This window comes from Manis pentadactyla, chromosome 2, assembly GCF_030020395.1.
Source record: "Manis pentadactyla isolate mManPen7 chromosome 2, mManPen7.hap1, whole genome shotgun sequence".
NCBI lineage: Eukaryota > Metazoa > Chordata > Mammalia > Pholidota > Manidae > Manis > Manis pentadactyla.
This window is the reverse complement of record NC_080020.1, coordinates 149720334-149742964: the sequence shown is the minus strand read 5'-3', so window position 1 is coordinate 149742964 and position 22631 is coordinate 149720334. Positions and strand designations below refer to the sequence as shown.

The following is a 22631-nucleotide window of genomic DNA, read 5'->3' as shown; positions in this document are numbered from 1 at the left end:
GAAGCCAGTGTATCTTTATTCAAAATGATGCTGTATCTGGAACAAGGACTGCATAGCTGTCCTAAAGCGGAGATTAGTCTCCAGGACCCTCCCTTCCCCGAGCATTCTTCCTTTTCATACTTCCATTGTGTTACAAAGGAGTAAGTGTCGTTGGCTGGGAACTGGTTCCCTCCCCTAAGGCAGCCCCTCTGAACCTGATGTGTTCATTTCGTAGTTTACGTCCCAGGGTGAATCTTACTCCACTTCTGAGTTCCCCGTGGGTACTCCCTTACCTAACCCCCACTGCCGGCAGTGGCACCGAGAGCGCTTACCTGTGGCGACATGAAGGCCACCCCTTGGTAGCCCATTAGGAAGGAACTATACAAACTTTAGGGAAGTTTGGAAATTATTTTCTAAATACCACCCTGGCTAATTTTCACAGAACACACCATTTCTTCACCGGGAACCCCATGATCCAATCTGTGGAAGTTCTTGCTGAGAAAGAGCCTTCCCTGATCACCACTGAAAACAGCTGGCTCGGCTGCCTCCCCGGGGCTGCCCCTGAACTTGAGACTCTGACTGCACCCTGCATTTTCTCTGGATTTTACATCTACAGCTAATCGCAGCTTGGTTTCTGGCTGGGGTTTCTTTGCTACCAACGTTTGTTTAACTTTCCCAGAGTTTAATTGTTTCCACTTGGACATTTTAAAAAAGCGATCATTTTGAAATAAAATGACAACTTGGGACCGACCAGAGTACCTGCGAAGGGCGCTGCTCTGACCCCCGCCGGGCGCAGCCGCAGTCGCGTTGGCCTCCCGGGGCTCGGCCACACGCCGTTCCAGGGCACTGTGCTGTCAGCCACTACACAGTGGGTATTAAGAGGGTTGGGGCGCTGCCGGGTCCCTCCGTGAAACCAGAGAAGCTGCAGGGCCGGATTTAGAAAGCGGTTGAAAGTAACTGGTATTTAATGCCGTCCAGTTGTATTTTGAGCGAAGGGCCTTGACCTCGCCCTTTCATTGAGGAAGGAACCTTCCCGAGGGCAGCAGTCACAAACATGCTCCCCCAACAGAAAGTCTGAGTCACTGAGGAGGCCAGCTGTGATTTGTGGGCTACGTGTGACAACTGCACAGGTCTTCATCCACTGAAGGATTGCATGCTCACTACAGCAGAGCTGTAGAAATGTCAATTAATCTGATTCTCCAGGTCGGCTGTCCCACTTATTTCTCCCTCTTGGTGAATATTTTAGCATTGGAATATATCATTAGACTATGACTTTGAAATATGACTTTAGCATATGACTCTAGTCACTGGAACATGCCCTTAAGGGTAGGCAAAGGGATCAGAGACAAAACCCACATAGCTTTAAAATGATAACCAGTATCCCCAGTTGGGTCTAATGGCCAAAATCACAGCAGGAAAAGAGGTGCAGCTACTATATCCAGGCCCTGTATGGGGTCCCTTTTACATTTGTTATCTTATTAAATTCCCAGATTTTACTGTGAGGCATAAATAAATAACCACATTTCATGAAGAAGAAAATAAAGGAAGTTAAAATAAACTGAATGAGGGCACACTGACTGGCCAGTGACAGATGGGACATGGGTACACAGTCTGTCTCACTCTAATCTCTTTCCCTGTATTCTTACCTTTTGAGTTTTCAACTCATGGAGCTGGAGGCACAGGAGAGAACCCGTTGTGCTACCAACGAAGAGGTAGGGCTCATGTCCAGTTAGTGGGAAAGCCAGTGCCTTTTCCAAAACAGAATTGGCTCACCCGGCCTAATCCAGTGCATGGCTCTGGGAAAGATCCTGATAGTCTCTGGGCCTCATTTCTGTACAATTGGGAAGATGGTATTACTTAGTTATAAGGTCGGTGGAAAATTCACATTAGGCTTTTTGGACAGTGAGTGCTAAGCCTGTAGCGGGTACTCAGTGCATGTGGGCTTTTGCAGTTTTTTCCACTGGCTGTTGTTATTATTTTGTGTCATACCAGCTCATGGGCACAGCATGGTGGCTGGCTTGCTCTTAATTGGCAGTCAGTTTTAAATATGACACTATGTCATTTATTATAGGAACATTGTTCTTATATCAATAACCCTCCCTGGTTTTCTTGGGTCTATGTGCTGAATAAGCAACCAGGAAATACCACCAAGGTTTCTGTCGCTTCGCATCTCTCTCCACCACCCACTTCTCCAGCTCACCCAAGAGGTCCAGGAGGTCTGGGGGCCAGGACTGAGAGCTGAACCCAGGTGGCCTGGTCCCAGAGCATTTCTGCTCCTAACTGCTGCTCCATTTGGACCCTGCCTCTCCCCCTGTCCGGCTCTTTCTCCTCCCCCTAGTGACAGCTTCACCTGGCATCTTCTTGCTGCTGTAGCCCATCCTCTAGGACTAGAGTGAATGCAGGCATGGGAGAGTGGGAGGCAGCCTACAGGGTCTGCACACAGAACGCGGGGCAGTCTCCTTGATGGCTGCTCGTGTATGTTTCCTTATTTGAGCTTCATAACAGCCTAATGCTGTGGAGATTGCTGTCCCCTTTTTGTGAGAGGACAGTATGTAGGGTTGAGAGAAGAGGCCCCTGGACACAGACGTCTGGGCTCACATCTCTACATTGGCTCTTCTTGTCTTTTGAGCCTCACAGGTGGGTGACCCGATCTCCATGTGTTTACATTTCTTCATTGCTGTTTTTGTCATAAATATACAGACTGTCAGAGAAATCATTTATTGAATACAGTTTATTCTATGTGGCTCAACATCCAAAAGATATAGTGAAAAGTTGTCCTCTCACCGCTTTTCCCGGCCAGCAGTCAACAGCAGCAGTTTCTCAGCAGAGACCTGTATCTTGCATGCAGTTTGCCTCTGCTTATTATGCATTTTTGTTGCTGGCATGAGATCCTAAATTTCCTGATCCTTTATGCTAGAATTCCTGTGTCCTCTTCTCATCTTCTCATCTCATTGTTCCACCCTTTATTAGCCTAACTCTGCTAACTGGCTGCCTGTTGACCCTGGTGACTTCTCTCCTAGCCCCCCTGCCACCATCCTAGGACTCATCATGCAGCCTTGAGCATTGCAGGGGGTGTTAAGTAAATAAATGGCTGTAACGCTGAAATGGATTGCTGCCTGAAGAGGGAATAAATGAACAAAGGAGGGCGTGATGGGGACTAGGAGAGGCTGTCCTTGCCCGGGTGACCTGCAGCCCCAGCCACATCCCGGTGACCACAGCCCTCCTGCCCCAAGTCCCATGAGTGACACTCTGTTGTGTCTGGAATTGTCAGGGAAGATGTGAGTCAACTGGGGTGTCCTCCTTCTGACAAAGTGCCACCACTGAACTTCAGAACTGCTCCCTGAGCCTACATGCTGGAGGCCGGAGAACCGGCATGGGTATGGTGGGAGAGGAGAGCCCCAGGGCCCTTCCTGCCCACACTGGCCCCGCCGGAGCACGGACACATGGAGGTGAGCTGTGTGCCTGTGGCCCATCAGGAGATCACTCACTAGTGGAAAGATAGTCACGGATCCCACTGACTGAGAGGACGGGATGGCGTGCTCAAACCAAGCTAGGACGATGGGATTGGCTGCACTGGATCTGGGAAAGATCTTTTTAAAGTTCACTCAGGGTGTGTTCCTCCATGATTCTCTCTGGTTTATATTTTCCTGCCTCAAAGCGGTCCTAGCTCCAAGAACATCCCATTCGAGAGGCAGCCAGTATGACCGAGAGCCTGAGCAGTGAGGTCATATGCCTTAGTTCAAGTCCTGGCTCTATTACTTGCAAATTGTGTGCCTTTAGGTGAGGTACTTAACCGCTCTGGGCCTCAGTTTCCTTTCTGTAAAATGGAGATCAGGTTTGCGTGAGAGTTGTAAAATGAGTTGATACACTAAGTATTTAAAATGGCACCTGGCACAGAGTGAGTACAGAGGGTTTGGTGTTTGTGATATTAGGATTATTGATGAATATGTACTTTGGGCTTCATGCCACTCAGGGCACAGAGTTCATAATACCCTTGGAATTTCCTGAGTGATGAGAGCAATAAAGATGTCTTTTGTTATGTTAATAAGGCAACATTTGGAAAGCACCAGGGGAACCAACCAGGAATAGAGTTGGAACGTCCAGTCTCACCCTTTGATTTCTGAGGACAGCAGAGGGACTGGAGATAGCATCTCCAATGGCAGGGATTGGATCAACCATGCTTATGTAATGAAGCTTCCACAAAATCCCAAAAGGACTGTGTTTGCAGAGCTTCTAGGGTGATAATCACGTGCAGATTTGGGGAGACTGTTAGCTTGGAGAGAGCCTGGGAGCTCTGTCCCCTTTCCCCACCCCTGGCCCTATGCACCTCTTCTATCTGGCTGTTCCTGAGTTATATCTTTTATAACAAACCAATAATCTTCTAAGTGAAATATTTCTGAGTTTTGTGAGCCACTCTGGCAAATTAATTGAATGTATAGAGAGGGTCACTGGGACCTGCAATCTGCAGCCAGGTGGTCAGAAGCACAGGTCTGATGTTTTGACGTGTGGAGTTGGGTGGGGGATGTCTTGTGGATCTCAGCCCTTAAAACCTGTGGGATCTGATAACGTCTGCCGGCAGATGGTATCAGAATTGAGTTAATGGTTTGGTGGTGTGGGAGAAAACACATACACACAGGAACTGGTGTCAGGATCGGTGTTATCAGTAGAAGTCTACCTACCTGAGCACCTCTCAGACAAGAGCTCTCCTTGAATCCTAAGCAATACCACATCGTATTGTTCATCTGTCTGGACTTTGCAGTCCTAGCTGTTCTGAGAGGAGGGCCATGCACAAACCTGAACAGACCCCACAGGGGGAGTGGCAGACATCTTTCTCTTGTCTTCTTTGTATCTCCTGTTCCCTTTCCTTTTACTCAGGCTCCTAGGATAGGAGGTGAGAAGTTCCAGATGCCTTTATAAGTAGACTGTTTCCTCTGGCCCAGAATGTAAGGAGCTCAGCATCTGGGTCGGGGGAGGCATGAACTTCACAAATTGTGTGATCTTGAGCAGGTGGCTCAATCCTTTTGTGACTCAGTTTCCCCATGTGCAAAATGGGAACAATTAATCTGACCTCAGAGGGTGGTTTTGAGGAGCATAGGTGGTGAGTAAATATACCTTCGTGCTTCTCATATTTGAGAGAAGATTCTACCCAGGAGAGGCCCTCTGTTTGGTGTCTGTCAGCATGCAAATGGGGATAAGGCTTAAACTCAGATCCACAGGGCCACACAGCCTTCATTGGTGGCTTCACATTCTTGGGGATGGACCTTCCCCCCTGCAGGGTCTCAGCAAGTGCATCGAAGCCATGAGCATTTCCCCAGGGCTGCTTCTGACCTAGCTTGGATGAAGGGCAGGTGCCTGGTGCCCCACCAGCCCAGGACCAGGCATTTTCCCTCAGACATGCTCTCTTATCAAAACACTTGGAGGTTTGTCTGATGAGTGTCATCTCAGCCTACACCTGCCATTGGCAATGAGGTAGGGCGCTAGCTGTGGGGCCTGCGGGGTGTGAGTGTGTGCGTGATACAACATGCACAAATAACTTGGGATGATTCTTGGACCAGGCTGGGGAGGTGCGAGGAGCTGGGAGAAGGGAGGGGCATTGGCAGCCGATGGTTGACCCCAGCAAACAAGGATGTTGGAGGGCTTGGAGGTTCACCAACATGGAGGAGGCAAATCTGACTCCTGAACTCTCCCAACTGGACATGTCTGGGGTCTAAGCTGGCGACTCCCATTAAGCAGCAGCCTGAGATGTCTGTGTTTTAGGTGTGTGTTCGTTATTCAGAGCCATGCTTAAGCCATGCGGGATCAGAGAGGGACACTTCAGCCTTTATTTCACTGAAATTCCTCAAATTTGATTCATAAATACCTTTTTTGGTTCGTTTTGTTCTGGCTGAAGAAACAAATTGATTGAAGTTTGAATTGTGCACTTTGGATTTTAACGGCTATGCTGTGAGGGGCTTACGGGTGGTTAAAACTCATCCCAGTTCACAAGTACAGGAAGAAAGATCAAAACCCCACTGGGTATCAAATTCTCTTCCTTTGACAGGAGGTAAGGTTGAACAGCTATGGAAATGGCTTTGGAAAAAGATTACATAACCCATGAATCGAAATCACGGACTTGGGAGAAAAGTCTAAAACACAGTTTCTAGGCCAGTGGTTTTCAACAGATCCCACCCCCCAACAGCATGTGTAGTTACATTCTCAAGGGTGTGTCAGGCTGCTGTATGGACTAAAAGAATAAATGCTTACTATCATGTGCAAAGCCCTGTGAGCTGGTTGACAGATAGTTCCCCTATGCTTCCTTAATGATTATGTAAAATGAACAACATCCAGCAGAGCCTGCTGGGCAGCCCAGGCCATGGGTCAGAGATGGAGCCATCGACTGTGGCTCTGGGCTGTGGTTACCTACACGTTGCTCCTCACCACCCAGGACCAGCTTTGATCATCAGTAAACATTAGAATAACAGCAAGGGAGAAAACAGAGATCATGAAATGCAGCTTCTTTATTTTTTAGAGATAAAAGTTCACTCTTGTTTGATTGAGCCAGAATAGCCCCTGAAATTCATGTGTTCAATTTCCCTTCATTCTTTCATTTAAAAAACTGTGAAGAGCAGCTGCTTTCTGTAAGAAACTGTGCTTTCCAGTACGCCAGGGTGACATTCTCAGAAGAAGCAATTATCAAACTGGTCTTCAGTGAATTTAAATCTACTGGTCACAACTGATGTTTGCTTTTATGGTTAAAAAGGTTAAATAGCTTTTAAATTACTTCTTCTGTCATAGAGGTGTACTGATAGAAAAGTCCTATGGCATTTACTCCAAGTCAGAGTGAGGGGTGAGTAAGGGGGAAGGTTGTAGAGACTCAGGGGTAGTAGGCTGGGACAGTTCCTTGGACAGAATCGTGGGTAAGGAAGACATGTTGGAGGGGGTGCTTGGTTACTATTAGGTTAGTTTTGAACTGTTGAGCTTGAGACACCTATAAGACACTGAAAAGAATTTTTCAATAGTTTTAGAAACAGGAGTCAAGAGCATGGGGGAAAGACAGAAAGGAGATGCCTACCTGGGAGCCTTTGGGAAGAGGGGGAGACTGTAGCTCTGAAATAGGGCAGTGGTCCACCCTACCATTCTCCAAGCTCTGAAGAATTTTTCAGACATTTTTAATTGAAAAGGAGTTGCTTAAAGGAACATCTTTGCTATGCTCTGAGTCAATAAAACCTTGCTGTTCACATTTCTCTCCTCTTTACTAAATTTTCTGTTCAAAGTTGTTTTTCAGATCTCTGATCTTTGAGGTTGTAAGCAGCTAATGTTCAGGGATATTAGCTCTTGGGGAGTTAGCAAATCCCACATTTAATCTCTTGTTCTGGGCAGTGGATCTTTTTCCTTCCTTTAAGAGTGAGGTTAAAGCTTCCTGCCTTCTGTCTGTGCTATCATTTTGTGGTGCCTGCTAGGTAATCTCTGGTTTTCTTAGCTGATTTCTTTTACCAGTCAGAGCAAGTGGTTGTCAAGGAACTGCTTTATGACAGAGGGAGTTGTGCAAATGCCCCTTTAGACAAAACAGAAAATTAAATGGATTCATTATTTAATTTCCTGTGTAACGTTGATGAACATAGTTCTTTATGATATTCTGTGTACCTTTCCAGCATCTGACATACAGTCAAGATCATTTTTATTTGACTGTGTTATGACTAACTTGCAAAGCTCTTTGCATGGTTGTAGAGTCAGAAATTATTTAGGCTTCTTGTTTTAAGGAACTGAGTTTATGGCAAGCTCAAATAATGAGGAATAATAAAAAAAGATATATGAGGCCGTCAGGAATACATAGATCCTGTGTTATCCACCAGGATTGCCATAACAGAATTCCCAGACTGGGGGGCTTGAACAACAGAGATGTACTTTCTCATGGTTCTGGAAGCTGGAAGTCCAAGATCAGGGTGCTGACAGATCAGTTTCTGGTGAGACTCCTCTTTCTGGTTTGCAGCCCTCTGTCTCCTTACTGTGTCCTCTGTGTATAGCCCTTGTGTTTCTTTTTTTTTCTTACAAGGACACCAGCTGCACTGGATTAGGGCACCACCATGATGGCCATGTCTAAACCTGATTACCTCTTTACAGACCGTATCTCCAAAATCCGTTGCAGGCTGAGTCCTGGAGGTTAAGACTTCAGCATATGAATTTGAGGGGAACACAGCTCAGCCCATAGAAGACCTCTCAAGAGTTCAGGATTGGACATGCTTTACAATGGATCTTACAAAGGCTGTAACTAAAAGCATGCTGGCTTCAGGGATTTCAGAGGTGTCAAAAGCTCAGAAAAAGCAGAGTAGTAAAATCAGTGAGTGAATCACGGAAGCAGTATTTAGTAAAAGTTTATTGTGCACAAACCAAAAAAGGCAGCTTGCAAACTGAGAGCATGCAAACCAGACATGGAATGAAGCTCAGAGGCATATTATATATAGTGTGGAGTCAGTGTGTGTTTATTCTTCACAGTGACTCTCTACAATATTATACTTTTCTTAAATGAAAGGGAATTCAGTTATTGGTTACCTCTGCAAAAAAACACCACATCCCGTAAATGATGTGTATCATTTCTGCTCAAAACCATTCAAAGTCAAAACTTGGCCAGGTGTCGTCACTTGGTGGAGTTGGATATGCAATCCTGCCAGGTGCTTAGAAGGAAAAGAAATAGTGAGTAAATGGTACTAATCACTCTCACAGCGTCGCTCCGCAGCTCCACCAGGGATGCAACTTGTTCAGTTGCTCAAACCTCTTCTCTATAGATCTGTTTGTTTCCATTCCAGTTAGCTTCCACTATTCAATTATATTTCCCTTACTCTTTGAGTTTTATTTTCAGTTATTGGTGCTCATAACCCATACTTCTTTATGACCCCTCACCATCTCTGAATGTCTCACAATATTTCTCCATTCATGCCCTCCTAGTGCTACAAGTCGGCTCCCTACCCACTTCAGATGCAAATTTAGTCCCAACCAAATTGTTGACCAGAATTCAACTCCTCTTCTATTTTTTAAAGGTTTTTATAGAGAAAAGCATTTCTTCCTTAAGATACAGATAAGGTATCTTATCTTTTGTAATTTATTATTAATTTTTTTGTTCTACTGTATTACTGTCTTTACAACTGCTTTCCTAATTACTTGTTCTGCTTCTTCTAGTTTCCTCAAGGAGAACCTTATGTCATTGATTTTAGACCCTTCAACTCTTCAATTGTAAGCATTTAAAGCTATAAGTTGTTCTTCAAAAAAACTGATAGAAAAAAAATCAGTGTATTTAAAATCAACATTCCACCTCTTCTAATTCTGGTTTGGAGGGCTGGTGTCTTTAGTCATTATTCTGTGTGCTGAAAGGAGTTTGCAAACTTTTATAGTGGCACCTGTTAAAGGGTTGCCATTATGATCTCGGGAGACCTGGTGATCTTGTTAAGGTAACAGGACCATTTGCTGAGACACCTCTCAACTGTAGTTTTTACCCCACTTCTGACACCAAAAATGTGTGGGTGTTTTTTTCCCATAGCAACCAGTTCTCTACCTCTCCAGACACCAACTTGGTGCCCTACAATTTAATTCAATTCTGATACTAACTGCTTGAAATTAGCACAGACCCCACAGGTTAACCAAGGGCTTAATCCCACCTGACTGCCCCCACCTCAGACACCAATCAAAGTCTGGATCATCCATCCTTCTGACTGAGTGGCTATAAAATTGCGAGTTCCCACCAGCCCCTCCTCAGGTTTGATAATTTACTAAATAGCTCACAGAATTCAGTAAAGCAGCTTACTTTCTATTATAGTGTATCGTAAAGGATGCAACTCAGCAACAGCCAGATGAAAGAGATGCATAGGCTAATGCATGAGGGAGGAGGTTCAGAACTTCTGTGCCCTCTTCAGGCGTGCCACCCTTCCAGCACCAACCTGGAATCTTTCTGAGCCCTTTTTTGTAGTTTTTTCTGCAAGTTCCATTATGTAGGCAGGATTGATTAAGTCACTGGCCACTGGTGATTGAACTCAATCTCTAGCCCCTTTCTTCTTCCTGGAGGGGGTGGGGATGAAAGTTATGAGCCCTCAGATTATATGGTTGGTTCCTCTGGCAACCAGCTCAGCACCTGCAGCTCTCTGGGACTCAGGCAAGAGTCATTTCATAAGTATGAGCTCAGGTGTGGTTAAAAAGACATCATTATGCATAACAAAAGACTCCTCTTACCCCAGCTACTCAGGAAATGACAAGGTTTTTAGGAACTCCATGCCAGGTACCTGGGACAAAGACACAATATATACTTTTTAATTGTATCACAACTTCACACCTCCATACCGAGTGAGGCGGGTGAATCTCACCTTGTTTTCCACTGGTGCCATGGACACGCTTGAGATTTAGCATTGGCTGAGTTTTCCCCTCCAATGTGTGAAAACTACACACACATGAGACTGTGATTTAAATGAGTCCAGAGAAAATCTTTTATGACTGTAATGACATCCAGACCCTGGTAATTTGAAAAATAAGAATTGTTTCTCATGTAGTCACAATGATTGTGTCCGTAAATGTAGTCTTCTTAATTATATGTACTGCTTTAGCTTCTGAAACTGCCATGACATCTTCCTGGCAGGGCACACAGGTGTCCAGGAACTGGTCTGACCCAGTTGACTTTCCCTGGCCTTCAGAGAGACTGGGTAGCTGCTTACAATCTGGAGAGCTCGGCTAAAGAGTTTGTGGCAATAGCATGCAAATCTCTGAGTCTCAGTCGTATTCCCTGAGGTTTGTTAGTCAAATACACTCTCAGGTCCAGTTTAACTCATTCAAACACGCCTCTTGTTGGCCTTGTGGAAGTGTCTGGCTCATCATCTTGGCTTCACTCCCTGCAGTATAAGTACAGTTCCAGAGGTGCAACACCCAGATCTTCTAAAACTCATATGAGGGTTGTTCTGAGGTGAGACAGAAGGTGAAACTGGATTAAAGAAACTCACTGAGTTGAGATACACCAATAAGATTCTTTTGTATTCACTTTGAAACCCTAAGTCACAGTTTTCTTTCAAACATGTAGCTAAGATTTCTCTTGGAATATGGCTTCAGTTTGCTTAAATAGGCCAGTATTTCTACAGTTTTATAAAATATGATCGATAAACAGAGAGGTTAATAGATATTGTTCAGGTCTCCCATGTATCACACACTCAGAGGGCATTAGTTGAGCAAAAGATTTATAGGGGAAATTTCTGTGAGAAAATGGGAAGGGAGCTCAGAGACAGGGGAGAGCCCTGGACCACCTTGCAGAGTGAGTGTAGGTAAGGCAGTGGGGGATGGAGGGAAACTGGGTAGGACTCTTTCACTGCACTTCTAAGACAATTTATGAAGCCCATCAAGAGTCTTGCACCTTCCAGAATGGGCCTGCCTTAGTGGCCTGTCATACCAGGTCCTTGGCTGAGAACAGCCAATGGGACTCAGGGTGTAGCAGCGGTCCACTTGCTTCTGCTCCTGGCAGTCAGAGACCTGAGGGATCCTGACTGCCACAGAGACACAGGTAGATGGTGAATGCCAGGTAGATAAGTAGAGAACAGGTAGATAGGTAATTATAAATATACAAAAAGACAGATATATAGATAGATGACAGATGATGATGATATACCTAGACAGTCAAGCAAGATTGGAAAATAAGTATTGTATACACACACACATATATATATATTTAATAGAGTGGCTTTCTTTGGGAGGGATTGTGGAGCATTTGTGGGAGTTTCACTTTGCACTTTCTTACATTTTCTAAAATTTTGCACATCGTATGGTAAGATGCTATAGAATCAATACTTGTCTTCTCTGTGGTCTACTGCCTTCCCAGTGCCCCCTCCTACATTATGTGTGTTGATCATAATGCCCATAAATCCCCTTCTCCCACCCTCCCCACATCCTTACCTTTGGTAATGGCTAGTCTCTTGGAGTCTGAGAGTATTCTGCTGTTTTGTTCCTTCAGTTTTGCTTTGTTGTTATACTCCACATATGAGTAAAATCATTTGGTATTTGTCTTTCTCTGCCTGGCTTATTTCACTGAGCATAATACCCTCTAGCTCCATCCATGTTGTTGGAAATGGTAGGATTTGTTTACTTCCTATGGCTGAATACTATTCTATTGTGTATATGTACCACATCTTCTTTATCCATTCATCTACTGATAGACACTTAGGTTGCTTCCACAACAGCACTGCCATTGTGAATAGTGCTGTGATAAACATAGGGGTGTGTATGTCTCTTTGAATCTGGGATCTTGTTGGGTAAATTCCTAGAGTGTAATTCCTGGGCCAAATGGCATTTCTATTTTTAGTTTTTTGAGGATCCTCCATATAGTTTTCCACAATGGTTGAACTAACTTACATTCCCAACAACAGTGTAGGAGGGTTCCCTTTTCTCCACATCCTCACCAGCATTTGTTGTTCCTTGTCTTTTGGATGTTGGCTGTCCTAACTGGTGTGAAGTCATATCTCATTGTGGTTTTAATTTGCATTTCCCTGATAATTAGTGATGTGGAGAAGCTTTTCATATGTCTGTTGGCCATCTAAATTTCTCCTTTGGAGAAGTGTTTGTTCAGATCCTCCACCTATTTTACAATCAGGTTATTTGTTGTTTGAGTGTTGAGGCATGTGAGTTTTTTATATATTTTAGATGTTCATCCCTTATTGGATATGTCATTTATGAATATATTCTCCCATACTGTAGGGTGCCTTTTTGTTCTGCTGATGGTCTTCTTTGCAGTACAGAAGTTTTTAATTTGATGTAGTCTCATTTGTTCATTTTTGCTTTTGTTTTCCTTGCCAGAGTAGATGTGTTCATGAAAAAGATGCTCATGCTTATATTCAAGAGATTTTTGCCTATGTTTACTTCTAAGAGTTTAATGGTTTCATGACTTACATTCAGGTCTTTGATCCAATTTACATTTACTTTTGTATATGGAGTTAGACAATAATCCAGTTTCATTCTCTTACATGTAGCTGTCCAGTTTTTCCAAAACCAGTTGTTAAAGAGGCTGTCATTTCCCCATTGCATATCTATGGCTCCTTTATCGTACATTAATTGACCATATATGCTTGGGTTTATATCTGGGCTCCATATTCTGTTCCACTGATCTATGGTTCTGTTCTTGTGCTGGTTCCAAATTGTCTTGATTACTGTGTCTTTGTAGTAGAGCTTGAAGTTGGGGAGCAAAATTCCCCCAGCTTTATTCTTCCTTCTCAGGATTTCTTTGGCTGTTCAGGGTATTTTGTGATTGCATAGGAATTTTAGAACTCTTTGTTCTAGATTGTTGAAGAATAGTGTTGGTATTTTGATAAGCATTGCATTGAAATTGTAGATTGATTTAGACAGGATGGCCATTTTGACAATATTCATCTTCCTATCCATGAGGATGGGATGTATTTCCATTTATTAGTGTCTTCTTTAATTTCTCTCATGAGTGTCTTTAGTTTGCAAGGTATAGATCTTTCAACATCTTGGTTAGGTTTATTCCTAGGTATTTTATTCTTTTTGATGCAATTGTGAATGGAATTGTTTTCCTGATTTCTCTTTCTGCTAGTTCATCATTAGTATATAAGAATGCAACAGATCTGTGTGTATTAATTTTGTATCCTACAATTTTGCTGAATGCAGTTATTCTAGTAGTTTTGCAGTGGATTCTTTAGGGTTTTTTATGTACAATATTATGTCATCTGAAAACAGTGACAATTTAGCCTCTTCCTTACTAATTTGGATGCCTTTTATTTCTTTGTGTTGTCTGATTGCTGTGGGTAGGACCTCCAGTACTATGTTGAATGAATAAAAGTGGGGAGAGTGGGCATCCGTGTCTTGTTCCCTCTCTTAAAAGGAAAGCTTTCAGCTTCTCGCTGTTAAGTATGATGTTGGGTGTGGGTTTGTCATATATGGCCTTTATTATGTTGAAGTACTTGCCCTCTATACCCATTTTGTTGAGAGATTTTATCATGAGTGGATGTTGAATTTTGTCGAATGCTTTTTCAGCATCTATGGAGATGATCATGTGATTTTTGTCCTTCCTTTTGTTGGTGTGGTATATGATGTCGATGGATTTTTGAATATTGTACCATTCTTGCATCCTTGGAATAAATCTTACTTGATCATAATGGATGATCTTTTTGATGTATTTTTGAATTCAGTTTGCTAATATTTTCTTGAGTATTTTTGCATCTATGTTCATTGGGTATATTGGTCTGTAATTTTCTTTTTTTGTCATGTCTTTGCCTGGTTTTGGTGTTAGGGTGATGCTGGCCTCATAGAATGAGATTGGAAGTATTCCCTCCTCTTCTACTCTTTGGAAAACTTTAAGGAGGATGGGTATTAGGTCTTCTGTAAATGTTTGATAAAATTCAGTGGTGAAGCCATCTGTCCCAGCAATTTAGTTCTTAGATAGTTTTTTTGTTATCATTTCAATTTCATTGCTGGTAATTGGTTTATTCAGATTTTCTTTCTTCCTGGGTCAGTCTTGAAAGGTTGTATTTTTCTAGAAAGTTGTCCTTTCTTCTAGGTTATCCAATTTGTTAACATACAATTTTTCACAGTATTCTCTAATAATCCTTTGTATTTCTGTGGTGTCCATGGTTACTTTTCCTTTCTCATTTCTGATTCTGTTTATGTGTGTGTAAACTCTCTTTTTTTCTTGATAAGTCTGGCTAGGGGTTTTTCTATTTTGTTTATTTTCTCAAAGGATTGACTCCTGCTTTCATTGATTCTTTCTGTTGTTTCATTATCCTCAATTTTATTTATTTCTGCTCTGATCTTTGTTATGTCCCTCCTTCTACTGACTTTGGGCCACATTTGTTCTTCTTTTTCTAGTTTTATTAATTGTGAGTTTAGACTGTTCATTTGGGAATGCTCTTCTTTCTTGTGGTAAGCCTGTAATAGCTTAGAACAGCCTTCACTGCATCCCACAGATTTTGGGATGTTGAGTTGTTATTTTCATTTGTCTCCATATATTGCTTGGCCTGTTTTTTTTGGTCATTGATCCATTGATTATTTAGGAGCATGTTGTTAAGCCTCTATGTGTTTGGGAGCTTTTCTGTTTTCTTTGTGTGATTTATTTCTACTTTCATACCTGTGTGGTTTGAGAAGCTGGTTGGTATAATTTCAATCCTTCTGAATTTACTGAGGTTCTTTTTGTGCCCTAGTATGTGATCTATTCTGGAAAATATTCCATGTGCACTTGAGAAGAATGTGTATCCTGTTGCTTTTGGGTGGAGCGTTCTGAAAATCTCTGTTCGGTCCATCTATTCAAATGTGTTGTTCAGTGCCTCTATCTCCTTACTTATTTTCTGTCTGGTTGATCTGTCCTTTGGAGTAAGTGGTGCATTGGAGTCTCCTAAAATGAATGCATTGCATTCTGTTTCCCCCTTTAATTCTGTTAGTACTTGTTTCACATATTTAGGTGCTCCTATATTGGGTGCAAAGATATTTATAATGATTATATCCTATTGTTGGACTGACCCCTTTATCACTATATAATGTCCTTCTTTGTCTCGTTACTTTCTTTGTTTTGAAGTCTATTTTTTTAATAAAATACTACATTACCCCATCACTTTTAGTCTGTGTATGTCTTTGAGTTTGAAGTGAGTCTCTTGTAGGCAGGATATAGATTGGTCTTGTTTTTTAACCATTGTGTAACTGTATGTCTTTTGATTGGTGCATTCAGTACATTTACCTTAAGGGTGATTATTGATACATATGTACTTACTGCCATTGCAGGCTTTAGATTCATGGTTACCAAAGGTTCAAGGGTTGCTTCTTTACTATCTAACAGTCTAACTTAACTTGCTTATTATGCTATTTCAAAAACAATCTAAACATCTTTTTTTCCTCCCTTCTTTTTCTTCCTCCTCTACTTTTTATAAATTAGGTGTCATATTCTGTACTCTTTGTGTATCCTTTGACTGAATTTGCATGTAGTTTATTTAATTTTGGATTTGCTTAGTATTTAATTGGTCTAATTCCTTCACTGTGGTTTTATTTTCTTTGGTTACAACTATTTAGCCTTAGGAGCACTCCCATATAAAGCAGTTCCTTTAACATACACTATAGAGACTGTTTGTGGAGGTATATTCCCTCAACTTTTGCTTATCTGGAAGTTGTTTAATCTTTGCTTCAAATTTAAAAGATAATCTTACTGGGTAGAATATTCTTGGTTGGAGGCCCTTCTGTTTCATTGCATTAAATATATCATGACACTCCCTTCTGACCTGTAAGGTTTCTGCTGAGAAGTCTGATGATATCTTGATGGGGTTTCCTTTGAATGTGATCTTTTTTTATCTCTCTGACTGCTTTTGATACTCTGTCCTTGTCCTTGACCTTTGCCCTTTTAATTATTATATATCTTGGAGTTGTCCTCCTTGGGTGCCTTGTGTTGGGAGATCTCTGCACTTCCTTGGCCTGAGAGTCTATTTCCTTCCCCAGACTGGGGAACTTTTCAGCCATAATTTCCTCAAAGAGGTTTTCTATCCCTTTTTCTCTCTCTTCTTCTTGTACCTCTGTAATGCAAATATTGTTCCATTTGGATTGGTCACACAGTTCTCTTATTATTCTTTCATTCCTAGAAATCCTTTTTTCTCTTTGTGGCTCAGCTTCTTTGTATTCCTGTTCTCTAATTTTTATTTCATTTACCATCTCCACTACCTCATCTAATCTGCTTTTAAATCCCTCCATTGTATGTTTCTTTTCAGATACTGTATTTTTCAAAATTTTTCTCTCTTTCTTGAAGTCCTCTCTGTGAACTTGGATATTTTTCTGTAGCTCTGTGAACATGTTTATGATTTTTATTTTGAAATCTTTATTAAGAAGATTGGTGATTTCAGTTTCACTTAGTGTTTGTGGTGTTTGGGGGATTTTGGTTTGTACAAGATTCTTTTACCATTTCATATTTCTAATGATTACTATGGTATAATAACTTTGTGCAGGCAGCTTCCTCTAGTGCCCAGATGCTCTATTCTGTGGAGCTGCCCAGCTCCTGGAACAATCGCAGGGGTTGCAGATAAGCAGTGCTGGTGTCTACCAGGAGGAAAGAGCTCTTTCCTGCTTCCCAGCTGCAGTGTCTGCCTCCACTGCCAGGGTTAGTGGGCCGAGTGTGCAGGGAGGAGCCTCTGCATTATACCCCTATAGCTGCTGTAGACAGGGTTACCCTCTGGCTGCCTGGTGAGATGGCAGGGGCAGAAGATTTGTGAACTGGTCCCTGCCAGGAGACAGGAGCAACAGACTGCGTATCGCAATGGGAGACCTTGGCACTGCATAGCCAACCAGGGGGGATGGAGTGCCTGAAGCTCCTGAAAGCTCCCAATCTGCTGGGCTGAGTGTTCCAGGATGATTTTGTCTACCTGTCCTTTCTCCTGAGCAGCAATCTGCGTGTAATCCGTACCCCTTTAGCAGCCCTCTCACTGTTGGGAAGTCTTTCAAAGTACCCACCTTTCTTTTGTCCCAGAATGGCCATTTGTGGGGTACCTGTTTTCCACAAGTGGATGGAATTTCAGTCTTTCTGAATATTCTTCCTGTCTTTGCTTTCTAACCCCACTAATTACCAGAGCACCATGTAATGTGGGTTTGTGCTCATGGTGAAGATCTCCAGGGATGGGTGTTTAGCAGACTTTGGCTTCTACTCTCTCCCTACTCAGTTTGTCTTCCTCCTGCTGGTAAGCTGGGTGGGGAGAAGGGCTTGGGTCCTGCTGGATTGCAGCTTTGCTACTTTACCTTTCCTGTGGGGTCTTCTCTTTTCCTCAGATGTAGGCAGTCTGTTGCAATCTTCTTTCTGGTCACTCTTTCAGGATTAGTTGTATTTGCTGTATTTTCATGTTATATGTGGTTTTGGGAGGAGATTTCTGCCTCACTTCTCATGCTGCCATCTTTTTCCATCCCAGTGAGCTTATCAGCATGTATATTCTTAAGCAAATCTGGTTTGAGATTTCAGCAAGCCTCTCTCTTTTTGAAGATAATCCCTTTCCTAATAGCAGAAATTGATAAATGCTCATGTTGCGTGTGTATGTGTGATCCTTGCTTGAGCCAATTTGCATCAACCATTTTTTCATCTTCCCCAGAAAATACACTAGAAATATCTCTTTGGGAGAGGAAGCAAGCATTTATAATCTGTTGTCCACATCCACTTATCTAGCCAAGCTTGTTGGTTATAGGCTACTAGTTATATTAAAAAGAAGAAACAAATGCAAACACTGAAAGTATATGTCCCAGGTACTCTTAAAGAAATATATTGGATCCATTTGGAGAGCAAGCCACGGATTAGAACCTTATGAAATTCAAAATTAAGTTGTGTCCTGAGAGATATACAACTAAAATATACTTGTCTGTAATACAAGTTCTTTCCATTGAGCAGTCATTTTGGTTGTAGAAGCTGTACTGGGTTGACTAGCATTCCTCAATAATTCACATCCACCTGGAGCTTCAGGTGTGATCTTATTTGGAAATAGTTCTTTGCAGATATAATTAGTTAAATAAGCTCACACTGGATTAAGGTGGGCCTTAAATCCAAGGACTGGTGTCATTAGAAGAAGGCCATGTGAAGACACAGGGAAGGCACACACAGGAAAGGCCATGTGAAGATACTGGCAGAGACTGGAGCAGTATGTTTATAAGCCAAGGAACACCAAGGATTGTCAGCAACCACCAGAAACTAAGAAGAAAATAGGAGGATCCTTCTTTAGTGCCTTCAGAGTGTGGCCCTGCCAACACTTTGGTCCTAGACTTTCAGCCTCCTGAACAATGAGAGAATAAATTTCTGATGATATAAGCTATCTGAGTTGGTGGTGCTTTGTTACAGCAGCCCTAGGAAACTAGCACAGAAGGCAATGTGGGAAAACTGCACTGGAGAGGTGCACGTGACTAAGAACCTGTGAGCAGAGGGGCCATTGCACGCCCTCCTCACATACCCTCTCCCACATCAGTAAAGGGCATTAGCGAGGAAGCATCCCTAGATGAGGACTGGTGACACCTGATTGGTTCTAGGAATGACCCTCTCTGCCAACTCACACTCCAAAGCCAAAAGCCATGCCATGTGTAAGATTGTTTGACCTCCATACATAATGGATGGCAAAATGTGTATAAACCATTTACATGGTGCCTCTAGAGCACCATGAGCAGAGATGGTCATCCTTACAGACCAGCTGCTGCCTCTGCTTCCATCACCGGAGAACAGCCTCACTCAAACAAATGTGAGGTTCTCCTTAGGAAATACAAATGACATGAAGTGGGCTTCATTTTAAATGCACCTTGACTGTTTATGATTGTGAACATAAAAAGAAACTAGCCTAGGGACCATCTGTAGATGAACATTCATTCTCAGCCTCTCTGTGAGAAACAAGTGATCGTTTATCCTAAAGGTGATGTCATGCACAGAGCAGACCTGGAGGGACCAGCACTGGAAGGGGGCTGGGGAAGAGTGACTCCAGCCAAGAGGTCAGCACACACATGAGGCAGCAAGCAGTTCTGGGAAGGCCTGAGGGTGCACCTGGAGCTGGTATCCATGTGCTGTCAGGGCACACTGAAGGACAGAAGTGACACTAAGTGACTCAGTGAGGAAAGACAAATTGGGAACGAAGAGGTCAGTCAGTCTGGCAGGAGGCTCCAGCCTGGGGAAGTCTGGCAGGATGCAGAATAGGGGATCATCATGCATGGTAAGACTTGATCAGGGTGTGAGGGGAGGGACTGAATCGGGTGTATTTGTTCTGAAGGGCTGAAGCATTCCTGTAGTTCTTTGCCATGCACACTATAATCATTGACCCTATTTCCCTGAGTTTTATCTTCTGCCCCTGCTCTGATGTTTTCATTTTCCTGCTATAGACAGACAGAGGCTAATAGTTGTGTGCTCTGGGTTATCAGGACTCTTTGGGCATGATACTCTCAAAGGTCTTCATCTTCTGTAGAGATGTTACCTTACCTGTTTTATGTGTTTCCTTAACCATGTGGTAACTGCCACTTTTCAGAGATTCAGTCTAAGTGCTGGGCTGCCAAGTAACATGAAATAGTGATAAATAAAGCACTGTAACTTCATCTAAGCATTGAAATAAGATGAGAATTGGGATTGTGTATCACATGGCTGGAGGTGTTTGGAGGATGTAATGAGATTGTGTACAAGGAAAGTGAATCAGGCAGAGTCCAATCAAGAAAGAAACCACCCATAGGTTAAACAGAGAAATTCTAATATCAAAATTATCAAGTATAATAAAAGAATAACTATACAATAAATAGAAAAATATAAAAAATAGCTATATAAAAAGTATAACAAAAGAATAGAGATATGAGAACTCTCCATGGTACCCTAGAGCTGAGGGAAGGCCCCCGAAGAGGGACAAATTTGGAAGGGGTTCAGATTTCATTGGAGAAGGTGTGGATGGGCCCCTGAACAGCAGAGAAGCTGGCCAGGTAGCCAGATTGGAGCTGGTCTGGAGTTGCTGGGCAAACAGAAGACCATCCTCAGGAGGGTGGACACGGAGCAGTCAATGCTGCCCACATGCAGTGGAAGCCTGGCTCAGGAGGTGGCAGAGGGCCTTTGGAAGAGAGGGTTTACAGACAGGTGGGCTGCTCAGGGAACCCCTGGCCACAGGCTTGTTGCACAGGGGCCAATGCAGGGCTTGTTTTAGGGTGTTAAGAGGTCTGTGCACAGGTTATCATCAGGTGAAGCTGCACCGTTGCACAAGAATCCCTTTGAGGTCCTGGGGCCCTGGCAGGATCCACCAGAAGTCCTCCCTCCCACTTGACTGACTCTCTAGTCCCTCCCATTGGAAGTTACCGGAAGCCCCTTCCTCCTGCAGCGTCCCTTCAGCACCCCTTACTGAGAGAGTGAGGCACTTGCTCACTTTGAAGGAGAAGCAGTCAGTTACAGGGGTCCATGGTTTATTACAGAGCCCATAATGAAGGGTGCATTCCAAGTGACGGGAAGTAAATAAAAAACTGACAGAGAGCTTGGCAAAGAGGCTGGCACGTAGTAGGTGTTCAGTGACTGAAAGCTGTGTTATATTTCTTATTCAAACAAAGTAAATAAATTTAGTTTATCTGGAATACATTTGAAAGTCGGGCAGCCATGTTAATATTTATTGTATAATTTACTGGTGTGTATTCGTTTTAACTAGACACTAAGTTAATAATCTGTGTGTAAAACATTTCTCATTTCTAGTTCATGTTTCTTTTCTTTTCTTTTTATCTAGGTCTTATACAATATATTAATTGCCTTCACAAAGATGCATAAATTTGAAGACATAGAGCCTGTGGACATTTTGGCTGGATGTGCCCGATTCATCATTGTGGGAGTTGGGGGGGTATTTTTCGGCATTGTTTTTGGATTCATTTCTGCATTTATCACACGTTTCACTCAGAATATCTCTGCAATTGAGCCACTCATCGTCTTCATGTTCAGTTATTTGTCCTACTTAGTTGCTGAGACACTCTATCTCTCCGGCATCCTGGCGTGAGTACAAACCAAGGACTAACTCTGATAGTCACAAATGAGAATTTGGGAGCCCCTCTTGTAGACTAGCCTCTGGAGAAGGCTTGCCTTCTGACCCTAGTCCTCAAAAGTGTTGAGGGATTCTAGTTATTTAAACTTGGTAAAATCTGATTCAGGTCCTTTGCCAAACAAATATTCTCTCCAGCATTTTTGTTTGCTCTATTCTCATGCTTTGCCTTATGAGAGCATAATAATTATAAGGTCAATTTAGAGTGCTTAGAAAGGTGAATGCAGAGAAGGGCTGGGCGCAGATCAAGGTTATAGTTTCATCTCAGTAGTTTTTTGGGGTTTTTTCCTTAAAAAAATTCATTAAAGTTACAGAGAAGAATCCCATGAGGGACTGTCCATCATTCCTGGGTTCTGCCTCCTCTATTTCCTTCAACCACACCCCCGCACCAGAACTCATCACTGTGCAATGAAACTAGGCCAGTGGAATAAGACTAGCAATCCAGATTTCTTTTTCCCAAGGAAAATGTTTTTGAAATGTTTTTCCTTCCATAGATCTGGGAATGAGGCTTCTTAACCTGACTTGCTATACCTGGTTATGTTGTTTTTACAATGACATTATCGCCACATCCAGCTACCTGGGCAGAAATATTTAATTTTATTATATAGAAATACTTACTTTAATTAAATGTTAATCTTCCTAGGCATTCATCATTTCCCCACCTTAAAAGTGATCAAAACTACTTAGACAAGGCACAGTTTTTCTCCCCTCACCCCCAGATTTGCTAAGTGGCTCTAGAACAGAAAAATTTTAAGTGAAAAATTTCTCAAAGTGTAAGAAATGTTGCTCAGGTGGAGGAAATGAGGGGCCTCGCTGAGTTGTACTTTCTAGGTAACTGCGCTGGGCTTGTGTTGCTTGAAGGCAGCGTGAAGTAGAGTTAGAGGTGGTGCTGACCAACTCTTGAGGAGAGAGGGCAAGACAGAACAGCCCTGTTTTGGGTTTGTGCCTGGCTGACGCCATTTTATTGTGAGAGAGCCGTGCCCCGCCACCTCCCCCACCATGCCCACCTTCACTGCCAAACTCCACTTGTGCAAAACCCTTGGGGAGAGAGAACAGGAAGAAAGACACCCTGTGGAAAATCTGCATCCAGAGACAAAAATGGAGAAGACATCCTGCCTGTATAAAAATGAGATCTGTGTGTCTGTGGCATCACCTATAGGGAGGCTTTTC

The 22631-nt window shown here is 42.8% G+C and overlaps 1 protein-coding gene across 2 annotated transcripts in view; it reads left to right on the top strand.

Moving 5' to 3' along the window:
* The window catches only part of SLC9A4 (solute carrier family 9 member A4), a 60675-nt gene that overhangs the window by 8835 nt on the left and 29209 nt on the right, over positions 1-22631 (top strand). For both annotated transcript variants that reach the window (XM_036907407.2, XM_036907410.2), the window contains exon 3: positions 21156-21415. In XM_036907407.2, the coding sequence (XP_036763302.2) occupies positions 21156-21415 (260 nt within the window). The remainder of the gene's footprint in view (positions 1-21155; positions 21416-22631) is intronic.